The 12,128-nt window shown below is 50.5% G+C and overlaps 1 protein-coding gene across 15 annotated transcripts in view; it reads right to left on the bottom strand.

Moving 5' to 3' along the window:
• Positions 1-7,886: 7,886 nt before the first annotated feature.
• EBF3 (EBF transcription factor 3) overlaps positions 7,887-12,128 on the bottom strand; it is a 115,238-nt gene continuing 110,996 nt past the window's right edge. For 2 of the 15 annotated variants that reach the window (XM_068549098.1, XM_068549096.1), the window contains exons 14-17: positions 11,332-11,520; positions 10,739-10,828; positions 9,560-9,672; positions 7,887-8,450 (exon numbers count right to left, since the gene is read on the bottom strand). In XM_068549098.1, coding sequence (XP_068405199.1) covers positions 8,433-8,450; positions 9,560-9,672; positions 10,739-10,828; positions 11,332-11,520 — 410 coding nt within the window. In that variant the 3' untranslated portion in view covers positions 7,887-8,432. Of the gene's footprint in view, positions 8,451-9,559; positions 9,673-9,701; positions 9,780-10,738; positions 10,937-11,331; positions 11,521-12,128 lie in introns of those variants that run through there. The other 13 variants (XM_068549093.1, XM_068549090.1, XM_068549102.1 and 10 more) reach the window with 9 other exon arrangements.

Here is a 12,128-nt window from a genome sequence, read left to right on the forward strand (position 1 = left end):
CATTTGTCTAGTCTTGTTCCAGCGCCCCACTGTCTTAATTACTATAGTCTCATAAGAAATCTTGTTTGCACAGTGTTAGGGACTGAATGTTTGTGTCCCCCCGCCAATTCATATGTTGAAGCCCTAACCTCCAACGTGATGGTATTTGGAAGTGGGGCCTGAGATTACACTGACTTTATAGATCATTTTAGGGAGAATTGGCATCTTTTCAGTGTGTAGTTTTCCAATCCATGAATATGGTATACGCGTCCATTTATTAAGATTTTCAAAAATTTCTCTCAACAATTTTGTGGTTTCCTGTGCAGACATCTTGCATAACTTTGATAGCTTTCTTTCTAGCTGTTGATATTTTTACAATATTGTAAACTGTATCATTTTAAAAATTCCAACAACTGTCATTGTTATAGAAATATGGTTGTATATTGACCTTGTATTCATCAGTCTTGCTAAATTTCACTTATTAAATTTAATACTTCTCAAGTTCTTTTAGATTTTTTTATAACACTAACTTTAAAATACTTTTTCTCCCTAATTTGGTCGGTAATTGTTTGGTTGCAAGCAACAGAAATCCCTTCAAGGAAGTTCAAGTAAAAGTGAAGTTAGTATCAGACCCCAAAAGATGTTGGGAAAGCCAGGAGCAGGGAGTCGAGCTGGGCTTCATGGGAATCTCTCCCTCAGGTCCTGTCTCTTTTGACCCTGTGGCCGCAGGCTCCACCCCTCTGTGCACCTCTCCAGTCCTGCACTCTCAGAGGGTGGACCCGCTTCCTGGTCTCTGGTCCCCTGCTACTATGTCAGTCTCAACTCTACTTCCACGTGGCCTTGTGACACCAGCACCCGCAGTACATCCGGCCTCAGTGTCCTAGAACAACTGGATTGTCTTCAAACGAGGTGCCCTTGCCTCCTCACCGGCAGCAAGAGGCAGGGTGGTGGTGAGTCGGTAGCACGGGAGTGTTTTCCCCAGGACCCTGCATGTCTGTTTGGCAGAAAACTTGGAAAGCATACATGTAACATGTAAGCTTTCACCTCCCAAGTATGCCTGCTATTGCTGTAATTCTAACTAATATTTTTTCTAAATATATATGTTTTTCCTTCTTGCCTTCTCGCTACATAGAAATTTACAAATTTGAATTGTGTATACAGTATTATATATGCTTGCTTCACTTAATTTTATGTCATTACTATTTACCATTTCATTAAATGTACTTCAAAAACATGATCTTAGTAGCTTAATAGAATATACAATATTCGATTATATGGCTATACCATAATTCAATGAATGATTCCTATTTTTAGACTTTTGGGTTCTTTACAGTTTTTTTTTTAAAATAAATATTACTATGGTGAGCAGTCTTGCACTTAAAGTCTTGTCTAATCTCTGATAATTTCCTTAAGATGGATTCCTGGAAGTGGAATTAGTGGGTCAAAAGATATGAACATTGTTAAGTCTCTTGATACAATGTCAAATTTATTTCTAGAAGGGTTGCACTGGTTTGCTCTTCTTTCTACAACTCTAAGAATGCCCATTTCTCCATCAACAGGATTGAGTATTAGCTTTTAAGAAAAATCTTTTCTAATTTAATAGGTGAAAAAACTTTTTCATCTCACTTTAATTTGATATGCATTTTTAAGAGACATTGAGTATATTTTCCAGTTTACTGATCACTTGTATTGACTGAATTTGCCCATTTTTCTCCAGAATGTCCTTCTAGCCTTACTGATTTGCAAAAGCTCATTGCATACTGAGAAGATAAACCCTTTGTGGCAGGACCCTTTCTGTCTCCCCTGGTGGCTGCAGCCCCACGCCAGCCTGGGTTCTGCTGGTCCCACAGTCATGGAAGAAGGCAGTGAAGAGCTTGGTCCCTTGTAGGAGGGAACGTGTCAGGTGAGTGAGCTGTGGTCCATGGCCACCATCAGCACAGCGGTGGGCGTGGTCTGAGGGGCAGGGTGATGCGTGCTGTGCTGGTGTTTGCTTCTGATACTTTGTTTCTGTTTTGCCCAGTGCCTCTGACTGTTGTGGTTCATTCTGACTCTACCACGCAGATCTTCTCCGTTCATCATGTCCTTGTCCTGTCCCCATTGTCATCTTGAATGGTGACAAGCTTTTACTGAGCCCTGGCTGGGGGCTGGCCAAAGGGCTCAGCGCTTGCAGTCCAGCCCCTCGGTGGCCCCAGCCTGTCCCTCTCCTGTCCCTGCGCCGGGTGAATGGCTCCCCTGCCTGCACTGCACATGCCACGTGGACCCAAGGGGCACCCTGTACACACAGGCGTCCAGTTTCCCCAGCCATGTGGGTCCACCATGTGGACCATGAGGTGACCTGAGAACAGCAGGGATGAAGCACTCGGGAGCAGCTCTTTGCCGGCCTCCTGTATGTTGCAAAGGCCCCGGGGACCTGAGCCTCTGCCCTTGGTTTCGGGTCTGTGAGCCGGTGACACTGGTCGTGCCCTGTGCTCCAGCTAATACTGGGCCGGGCAGACCAGTTTCCATCTCACAGCCTGTCCAGGTGGCCTGGCTGAGCCAGGCCCCTCGAGCCCTGGGGCATGTGCCCTCCTGACTTGGCTGGGAGGGAGGTGTGGTGGTTCTCACTCCATCCAGATGGCCTCGCTCGCTCTTTCTCTCTCTCTCTCTCTCTCTCTCTCTCTCATTAATTCCTGAAGGTCTCTGAAGCCTAAATCATGGGAAAGAACGGAGGGTTTGGAGACAGGAGACTTTGTTTGGCATCGGGCCCTGGTCCTTCCAGTCTTGTGACCTTGGGCCGGTCACCTGCCCCCTGCAAACTGAAGTGTTGTCACCCGAGAGAGGGGAGCCAGATCCAGCACAGAGCCCCACGGGTCAGCCAAACAGCATCCTGTGACAGGTGCCCCTCGACCCCCCGGTGCCACGTGTGGGTGAGGCACGACGCTTATCTGCTATTTGGAAAGGTGTTGGGTATTCTGCTCGCTAAGAAATTGTATTTTAAGAGGTGGTTTCTGAGGAATCTTGAACCAAAAGTGATGTTCACTTCCCTCCTGAAGTAGTGCCTACCCCGATCTTGTCCCGAGCCCCATCCTTCCGACGGACCCACACTGAGTCCCGGATACTCGGTGGTACACTGCAGCCTCGACCGGGTGCCCTCGATGTAGAGATGGGAAGGTGAGGAAAGCACGGCCTTGTCTTGTCCTCAGAAAACTCAGAGTCCTTCCAGGGTACAACAGGAGACCCCTGGGAGGCAGCAGCCGTAGAAGCCTCCCTGGGAGAACTCCCAGGGCCGGCTGTGCTCAGTAGTGAACGCCTGGGCTCAGACTGGATGGCCGAGTGGGACTGGCCGTGTTTTCTCTCCACCCCACATCGTAAGCTCTCGGGGTGTAGGGCGCGCTCCACGTGGCTCCACGTGGCGTGGCACAGAGCAGATCCAGGGCATGGCGGGTGCGAACCAAAACTCACTGCGATCCCAAGAGAACGTGTCTCTGTTGGCCGCCCTCAGCGGATCATGACTGCAGACCTAGAAATCACTGTGGGTTCCACCGAGGATGCCCCCGGGCTAAGCCTCAGCTGGACTCAGAGCTGACGGGCAGCTGCTCCCGTCGTGGGTCCACTTTGCCAGACCCGGGCGGTGGGGAGACCGCGTCCGAGTCTGCACGGGGTCCGGAGCCGCTCCCGTTTGTCCCCAGGCCGGGGGCTGGGAGCCGTGTGCGTGCTGGCTCCCCGGCCCCGGCCCGGCGGCCCGCTCCCCGTGAAACCCACAGCCCTATACTGGGGATGACAAATGACCAAAAAATCAATTTGTAATCTGATTGGAGGTTTTTGATTTCCTCTGATGAGTTTAAATTTCATTAAAAGCAACCTTATTCCAACATAAAAGGAATCCTTGAAGGGTAAAGCAGGGGATTGTCTCACCGAGTATAAAGCATCCCGACTCTTTTGTGTGATTTATTCATCGCGTTAATTGTGAGGGCCAACCTGGGGTGTCCGTTGGCAGCTGTGCTGTTATCGGGGCCTGGGATCGGCCGGGCGGGCTCAAAACACAAGGACTCACATTCAAAACTCGCTCTTTGGCATATTGACACTTGAGTTATCAACAACTCTTATTATCTGCTGGGAGGGAGCTGGCAGCTCGTGGGGACAGAAGGAGCCACAAATCCCGCCGCAGCCGCCCCTCTGCGTTCTCTTAATTGTGTGTATTCTCTGGAAAAAGTGATCATCGCAGCCTCTTGTCTTGATGAGAAATTGACATTTTCTGAGGACTTCTCTGGGTGCCGAGCGGGGAGATAAGGCCGGAGTTGTTTTAGAGGAGGGCGGGCGTCCCTTCCTTTCAGGGGCCTCTTTATTGCTCCTGTTGACCCGCTTGATGAGTATGGATTTCATGAGGTCTTTTTCAGCATTTGAACTATAAAAGGTTCAGAATGACACCACCCCTTATAGACAAAAGATAACCTTGCCCTTTGAATATATCGATTCTTTATTAACTAGGCTGTTTAATGCAATGAAATGAGGCATTAGATTGAAGCCCATTTCAAGTGCTTTGAATAATCTTTAAAAGCTTGGAAGACCCTGGAAGGTGGCCTGACAATAATTGGCACACATTTGGAGAGAATGCAGTTCTCAATTCGGATTCAAAACACAAACATAAAATAATTTCCCTCCCCGCTGGTCCCAGGGCCCAGGCAAGCAGCTCAGAGAGGCAGCCCCTGCCACGCCCCTCAGCAGGCATCGCTGGCACCGGCTCAGAGTAGGGAAGGAGGTGAGGTTGGTCCCCAGCACGCGGGGAATTGGGGTGGGGGGCCGGCTGCAGCCTTGTACCCCATGAGCCTCTTTCTTCGCTGTCTCTTTAAGGCTGAAAAGAGAATGCAGTCAGAGGAACCCGATTGTCATTGACAGGAGAAAAAGGTATTCACAAGTTTCTTTATGTTTTGAATAATCATTCCCTGTTTTGCTCGGCAGAACAAGTAATTAAGATGACATTTGTGAGTACTAATTTGGATCACACTTATGTGTATGTGTTGGAGAGCTGCAAGCCAAAACATGCAAAACCAGCCTTTCATTGAGGAGCAAATGAAAACTACAGAATGAAACGGGAGTGGGGCTGCTGAAAAGGCACAGGAGCCGAGCGGAGCTGCGAAAATCAGAGCCCCGGTGCTGTCGGCGCATCTCATTAGAGCCATGCCATTGGCCACACCTCTGTGCGGCCCAGGGGCAGGCGCAGCGCATGGGGTCTGTCACACCACGGCCGTGGACCTGCCGTTGGCGACGGTGTCCCTCAGGTCAGGGTTCTGTGGCACTGGTGTCCAGAGCCCTGGTGTCTGCCCGTCCGACCGGAGCTTTCCGAGCTGGATCTTGTCCCGGTGGAGCACGGTGACGGGGACAGAGGAGCACATGTCTGGAGTAGCCAGAGTGCTTGCCCTCTACCTGCCAGACCTCCGGTTCAGAAGCAGGGGCTGAGGCAGGAGGGGCAGGGGCAGGGGTGACCAAGCCCCCAGCGAGTCTCGAGACTGTCTATGGGCCACAGTGCTGCCATGGCCCCCAGGTCTGACCCACAGTCATGTTCCGATGTGCCGGCGGGCGTGCAAAGCACGTACAGGTGGCCCCTCTGGGGACCAGAGGCATCTGAGTAACTACAAGGAACTCTCCGTGCAGCTTAGATGAGCGTTTGAGGGCGGATAACCTTGGAGAAGGTTCCTCTATGAACCGTTTTCATCCTGGCCAGGAGAGCTCTGGGAGTGCAGATCAACCCCACCCACCCGGCCAATGTAACTGTTGCATGTTGAGCAAAGCCATTTTAATAATCAAAACAGATCAAATTACCCAAAGTGAAATTCACAGACAAGAAATACTTTAATTAAATATTGTGTAAAATGAACATTTTTATACAGTTAAATATCTGAAAAAATGTACAGATAAAACAATCTTATTGTAGGGTCTTTAACAGTAAAATCTACCCATTTAGTGGAGCGCTCAGTTTTGAGACGATGAAGCCATGAGGGCGACTAATTAATCTAAAACACAAACCAAGTGCAGGGACGAGGAGACTTGCGAACGTCCTTAACGTGCACACGTGAGCTCGTTTTTAGATCAAACCCTTACTTATACAAAATAAAACGGAGGCGACTGAGTTCCAAAGTGACTCCTCAGGCTGGTCACAGGGCCAGAGTGTGACCCGCTAACCCCTGGGGACGTTCTGATTCTTTGATTTAGTCCCTTGAATGGACACTTTCTTAAGTCCTGCATTGTTTTGTTTTGGTTTTTGTCAAGAAAATTTTTTAAAGTCCCTCCTTTTTGTTTTAGATTTGTCTTCTGCTGCAGTTTGCAAAAACTTTGCTGTGCTGTGTCTGCAAAGGGAAAAAAAAAAAAAACGACCCTCTTGGTCTCACCGCAGGTTTGGCATGAACAGGTATGGTGTCTGAAGGAGGTCATTCCGGTTTAAACAGTACAGACAGTGCTGCTGGGTTCTGACCACAAAAAACGTATTGTTAAAAAGGAATTTTAAACGAGGGGTGATTGTGGGTCCCCTGAAACCTCTCTGAATCAGAGGTGGGCTTGGGAGGACACAGGACACAGCAGAACCAGATGCAGAAAGGAGTGACACAGGGGTCTCCGGGCTTGTGCGTGTGCGTGTGTGTGTTTTACACCGTAAATCTCCAAATGAAATACTGATTAACAATTGTGGGGGTAAGCCTGTGATCAAACAGCACAAAGATTCTTTAAAGAAGTCCACTTTTAAGGCATCAGAGAAGTTAATGTGGCAAACATTTTAATTAAAACATCAGAAGTAAATTTTATTTTAAACTTTAGGCCTCTGAATTTTTCCAGTAAACACAGTTCAGCTATGTGGCAAAGTCATGGGTGGCAGCTAAAATGACTTTTTTACATTCTACAAAAAAAATAAAACAAAAGGAGGACACAGCCCCAAACGGGGTCGCCTCTTCGTGGCCGCTCCACATGCACGGAATCTACGAGGGTTTGTCACAGCGGGTGGCACCGTTTTGTTGTGACTATACAACGAACTTTTTTTTTCTTCAAAAGTATTTGTTCAGATAACTTAAAAATAATATAAAAATAAACAATGAATTTGACTTTTCCTCAAAAAAAAAAAAAAAAAAAAAAAGGACGGAAAGTCTAAACAAACAATAGCAAATTTTGGAAGTACAAATGAAATGCAAGGATGTTGGTTCACTGAACGAAACAGATCAAACAGTTCTTGGCTCTAATGCTCTTCCCAGCATCACAACACCAGGCCATGATCAAAAACCAACGCAGACAAGAAAAAGGAACCGAAAATGGTGGGAAAAGCAATGTACAAAATTTCAAAGATAAATACAATATTTATAATTGATATGTTACAAAATAAAGTCCCTTAGCAACAGCAAGTGTTCATGGAAAAGTAAGTAAGTGTTGAACGGAGACCATTTTATTCCTTATAAGACGCGTAAGGAATAAAACTCGTTTTTTTTTTTTTTTTCTAAATATTTAAGTGGATCTGAAAAAAATTCAAGACAAGTGTATAAATATTTAGCTACAACTTTGGCAAAATCACAAAAGTCTACAATTTTATAACCACATACAAAACACATCAGGGAAGAAGGATCTAGAAGTCAAAAGGACAATTTCTGGTACAAGAAACATGGACCTCACAGTAGCCTAAGAATGCAATAGTATACAGTGCTAGCAAAAGTTGAAAAAAAATGTCGCAGATCACACTTGCTTAACAGGAAGCTCTAGCAGTGGGAGAATATTTTAACCAACAGACAGTAGCATTTTTTTTTTCCTCTGTCAGTGTGCTTGTTGAAGGCAAGAGAATTCAATATCAAAGTTACAATTTCTAACTACAATAAGTTACAAAGTTTCGTTTCATTAAGATGAAGTTAAGCAACGATAAACCCTCCCTCCCCCCCCCCCCCCCTGCCACCCCAATTCTCCTAATCATATAGTCTTCCTTTCTTCCAGTTTGATGGCTCAGACCTCCTTGGCCCCCTTTTGTCACCACAAAAAAATATTTCACATTATAGAGATACACAACCATTGTGAATCTAAGTATGAGTACAGAAAAATGTCTGGAGGCGTTTTTCATCAGTGTTTCATGATCATCAAAATGGTGCATTCACAAAGTTTCTCCCAACACATAGCAAGTACTAGACATAGCCAAGACGGAGTCAGAAACTTTATACAAAATAGGCATCGCTTTGTTCTCCTTATTCTTCAGGACTGAGAAATGTGAAAATATGAGAAACGTTCAGTCAATAAAATGGAATTGTTCATGAAGAAGTACGTCGTTTGTGTGTTGATTCTTAATAGTTTAAATAAAATCTTTAAACAAAGTCTTTTGTAGCATTTCAACCGCTGCTGATGTACTGAAGACACGGTCTCCATCAGCACCTCTTATGTACTAACGTGTCCCCTGAAGTCCATCCTTGGATGCTGGGCGCGGCGGGAGGTAACAAGCGCCCCTCACATTGGTGGGACTACCAGCCCAGACATAGCTGAAAGAGAGAGGGGGCAGGTCAGGGGCGCCTCTCACCGGGGTGGGGGGCTGGGGGGGCCTCCCTGGGCTTCGGTCGGCAGTGACAGTGGGTCTGCACAATCCTCCGTTAACCAGCCGTGGGCTCGGTTAAGGCACCTACTTCAGGGGGTGTGGGGTGCTCGTGGGGGACAGGTCCGCGGGGTCCTCGACTCCATGACCTCACGTGGCAAAGGGAACGGCTCTGGCCTTTTTGGGTGTGAAGGGGCCTCTGCCCACACACGTCAGTGGCTGGCTTATAGCAGACGGAGGCCCAGACTCCCCGGAGGCCACCTCCATCGACAGATGCCGAACCAACCCGGTCACTTCTGTGACGCCAGCCAAGGCCGGCTCTCGGGCCGCTGGGACCCGGGCACGGCTCTCGCTCCCTAAGTAAGTCAGTCAGTCAAACTGGACACGCCTCGGGTTCCCCTCTGCTCTCAGCCCCTGCCTTGGACCTTCCGCTGATCGTTCTGTATCGTAATGGTGAGTCGCGGACCTGCCAAGATCAAAGCCACTCACAGCCCACCTGATTGATTGCAATCTCAGGGCCAAGGGCCCTCGAGAGACACAAGTCACGGCTCCACCATAGGGAGCGCGTCCTTCCTCTTCTTGGAGGGAAAGAGAAACTTGGGCCAAGATGCCAAGTGCGGCAGGTGCTGCCCAGTGAACTCCGGGTACAGATGTCATCTAAAATCTCGTAACTTTAGTGTTTTGTTCAATTTTTGTCAGAGTGATCATTCTCATTAATTTATGTATAACATATTAATACATCTGTTCACGTAGGGATGGGAGCTTCAATTTCTCAGCTCATTAATTTCAGCACTATTAATTTATCTCCGACTCACCGTTACAACTTTATGGTTTGGAAGACCTGTGTGTGTACACACGGCTTACGTGGCGCCACCTCTCAATGGGCCCCGGCACCGAGTGGGCGGCCGGCAGGGCCCTGGCGCCCAGCCACCTGCCTCTTAAGCACCTGTGGTCTGGTGACCGCTGCTGGCCTGCAGGCCAGTCGGCGGCCCTTCGGGGCTGGGCGTCCCTCTCACGCTAACAGGTGTTGTGCAGACAATTATTTCAAATCACTGATACCTTTCCAGTTCCTTTTTTGAGCATTAGTTCATCAAAGTGAAATATGCCACCGACTTCACAAAAGGGCCAGTTTGTCTTCTCCACGGTAGCGTCCTCAGCACCCAGCAGAGAGCCTGGCACATAGTAGGCGCTCAGTAAATACTGGTTGAATGGATTCATTTTTTTAAAGGAGTAACTGGATTTGGTTTTCACCGGGAGGAGCATATACCAAAGGTGGTGTCTGAAAGAGGCCAGATGACGGCCACTTAATTAATTTCAGAGCCTGTGGGCCTCAGTCAGTCACCAAGAGCCACGTGCAAGCTCACGGGGCCTAGGGGCCCTCACGCAGCCCCGCCTGCCACTCGCACCACCGGCCACTGCCCAGAGGGCCCCAGCACTGGGCGGGCGCTGGGTGCCCGCTCCGCGCGGCCCCGTCTGTGGGCAGCTGTGCCAGGCGGGGCCTCCCGCTGCCCTTGGGCGGGACCTTCTCCCTCTCGCGTCTTTGAAAGAAATCTCCTGGAAAACCAACTCCCGTGCAGCACGGGTGCACGCACGGCCCCGGGTCTAGGTGCACGCGCCCTTCCGAGGACAACACAGCCTCGTGCGCCCCGTGGTCCGTTAGACCAGGTTGAGAATAAAGGCTCAGGCTCGGGACAGTGAGAACGGGCCAGTTTCGAGGTGGGCGCTGCAGGCGGCACCGTGACCCACCACCCCAGGCCTGAGGCTGTCCCACTGCCTTGTGAGTCAGGGGAGCGACAGGCTTGCGCCTGCCCACGCCCTCGGCTGCACGGGATGGAACCTGGGCCCCGCTGCCTTCACCACGGCCCGTTCTCCTTCCCTTGCGGGTTCCACTCCCTGCAGGCATGGGCCGCTTTACCGTGGGGACACTTAAGTCACGTTGGAAGGATGAGGAAACGGGTTTCATCCACCAAGAGGAAGAATCCGGTTGTGGGGACTGAACGAGGGGGGTCGTTTCCAGGAGCAGCGGGTTGGGGGGTGGGTGTCGCACTGCAGCAGACGGAGGAGAACATGCAACAGCCAGGGCTGCCCTGCCGGGAGCCCGCGGGTGAGCCCGGGGGAAGGTCGGAGCTCCCGCCCCCAGGGAGAGCCCCTCACTCCAGCCCTGCGGCCCAGCCTGGCCTGCCCCGGGGCCCTCCGGGCGCTCCCCGGCCGCGGCCTCAGGCGAGCGCGCACCCTCACCTTGCAGTCCGTTCCCGTTGGCGCTGGTGCAGGAAGGAGGAGGGGAAGCTTGGGGCCGGACCACGGGCGCGAAGGCGCTCTTTTGTTTCACTGCAGAGATGACATTGGCAGGTGAGAATGAGAAAATGCCGTGTGTACTGCTACAGTTTGAAGGGAGGGTGACCGAAGAGGCTGCCATGGTAGGGCTGGACGGCACTACTGCAACAAAGCAAACATGGTCAGGACACGCGACGCCGGGCACGGCCACACGACAAAGAGAGCTCCAGGGCCTCGCCTGGAGCGTCGGGCCAACAGAGCAAGCACGAGATGTTTCTGGCTTGGCCACTCTCTGGATAACAGGCAAACTCTCGCGTTGGACTTTTCGTTTCCAATTGGGCGGCCCCATTTGGTGCCGATTTTGTTTGGGTTTCCAATGTGACCGCGTGGGGCCCGTTTTAGGTCAATTTACTGTCGTCACGTGGACGCCCAGCCTCCAGAGCCACCCTTCCTTTTATCCAGTAGCTCACACCACAGAACATCCAAGCAACGCACACATTTGACTTTGCAGCGAATATGAATCTGTGTGATGACGGGTGACAAAAACAGACACTTACTGCCGTAGGGAGAGTTAGCGGAGGAGCCATTAAGAAATCCAGGCGAGCCCGGGACCCCTAGATTGGCCATGGCGCCACTTCCATATCCATTCATGCTAGTGCTGACTGTGTTGTAATTGGACTGCTGGGGAGTACTGCTGGGGACGTATCCTCGCGGGGACACGCTGCTTGTATTGCGACTGTAGCCGACTGTTAAAATCCCCCCCCGGCCAAAAATAACATTATTATCAGGGAGAGACACTTGGGGGGGGTGGTTTCCCCGCAAACCTCTATCATCTATTAAACGCTTTTAATTGACCGTATGCTTTCCTCCAGCCCCAGCGCCTCGCGCCAGCTCAGATAACCTTGTCACGCCAGCCCTGCTCGAGCATCCTCGCCGAGCCCCGTCCTGTCTCCGGCGGCCTCGGCAGCCGGCCCGAGCGCACTTCGATCTAACCGTCAGCGGCTTTCACGTTCCTCTTTAGAAGCAATTATCAACGGCGCGATTCCTGGGCTGTCCCCCCGCGCTAGGTGGGCTTTCGGCCTCCGCAGACCTTCAAATGCCACGGCTGACAAGGAGAGCTTGTTTGTGGCCGCAAGTCCCCAGGAAAGGCTGTTCTGGGGTCTTCGTCTCTAATAGGGCTGCTGTTTCTGTCGGCGTGGGGAGGGTGAACGGAAGCCGAGCGGCCGTACGGGCAGGTGCTTTCTGAGATCGCTGCCTGCACGGGCTTTAGAGCGGCCGGAAAAGGATAAGGTGCAGGTGGGGAGCGGGCGCTTCTCTCCGTGTACTCCTTCCAGGCTCAGAAGCCAGATGCCAC

The sequence above is a fragment of the Eschrichtius robustus genome, chromosome 7 (assembly GCF_028021215.1).
Source record: "Eschrichtius robustus isolate mEscRob2 chromosome 7, mEscRob2.pri, whole genome shotgun sequence".
Taxonomy (NCBI): domain Eukaryota; kingdom Metazoa; phylum Chordata; class Mammalia; order Artiodactyla; family Eschrichtiidae; genus Eschrichtius; species Eschrichtius robustus.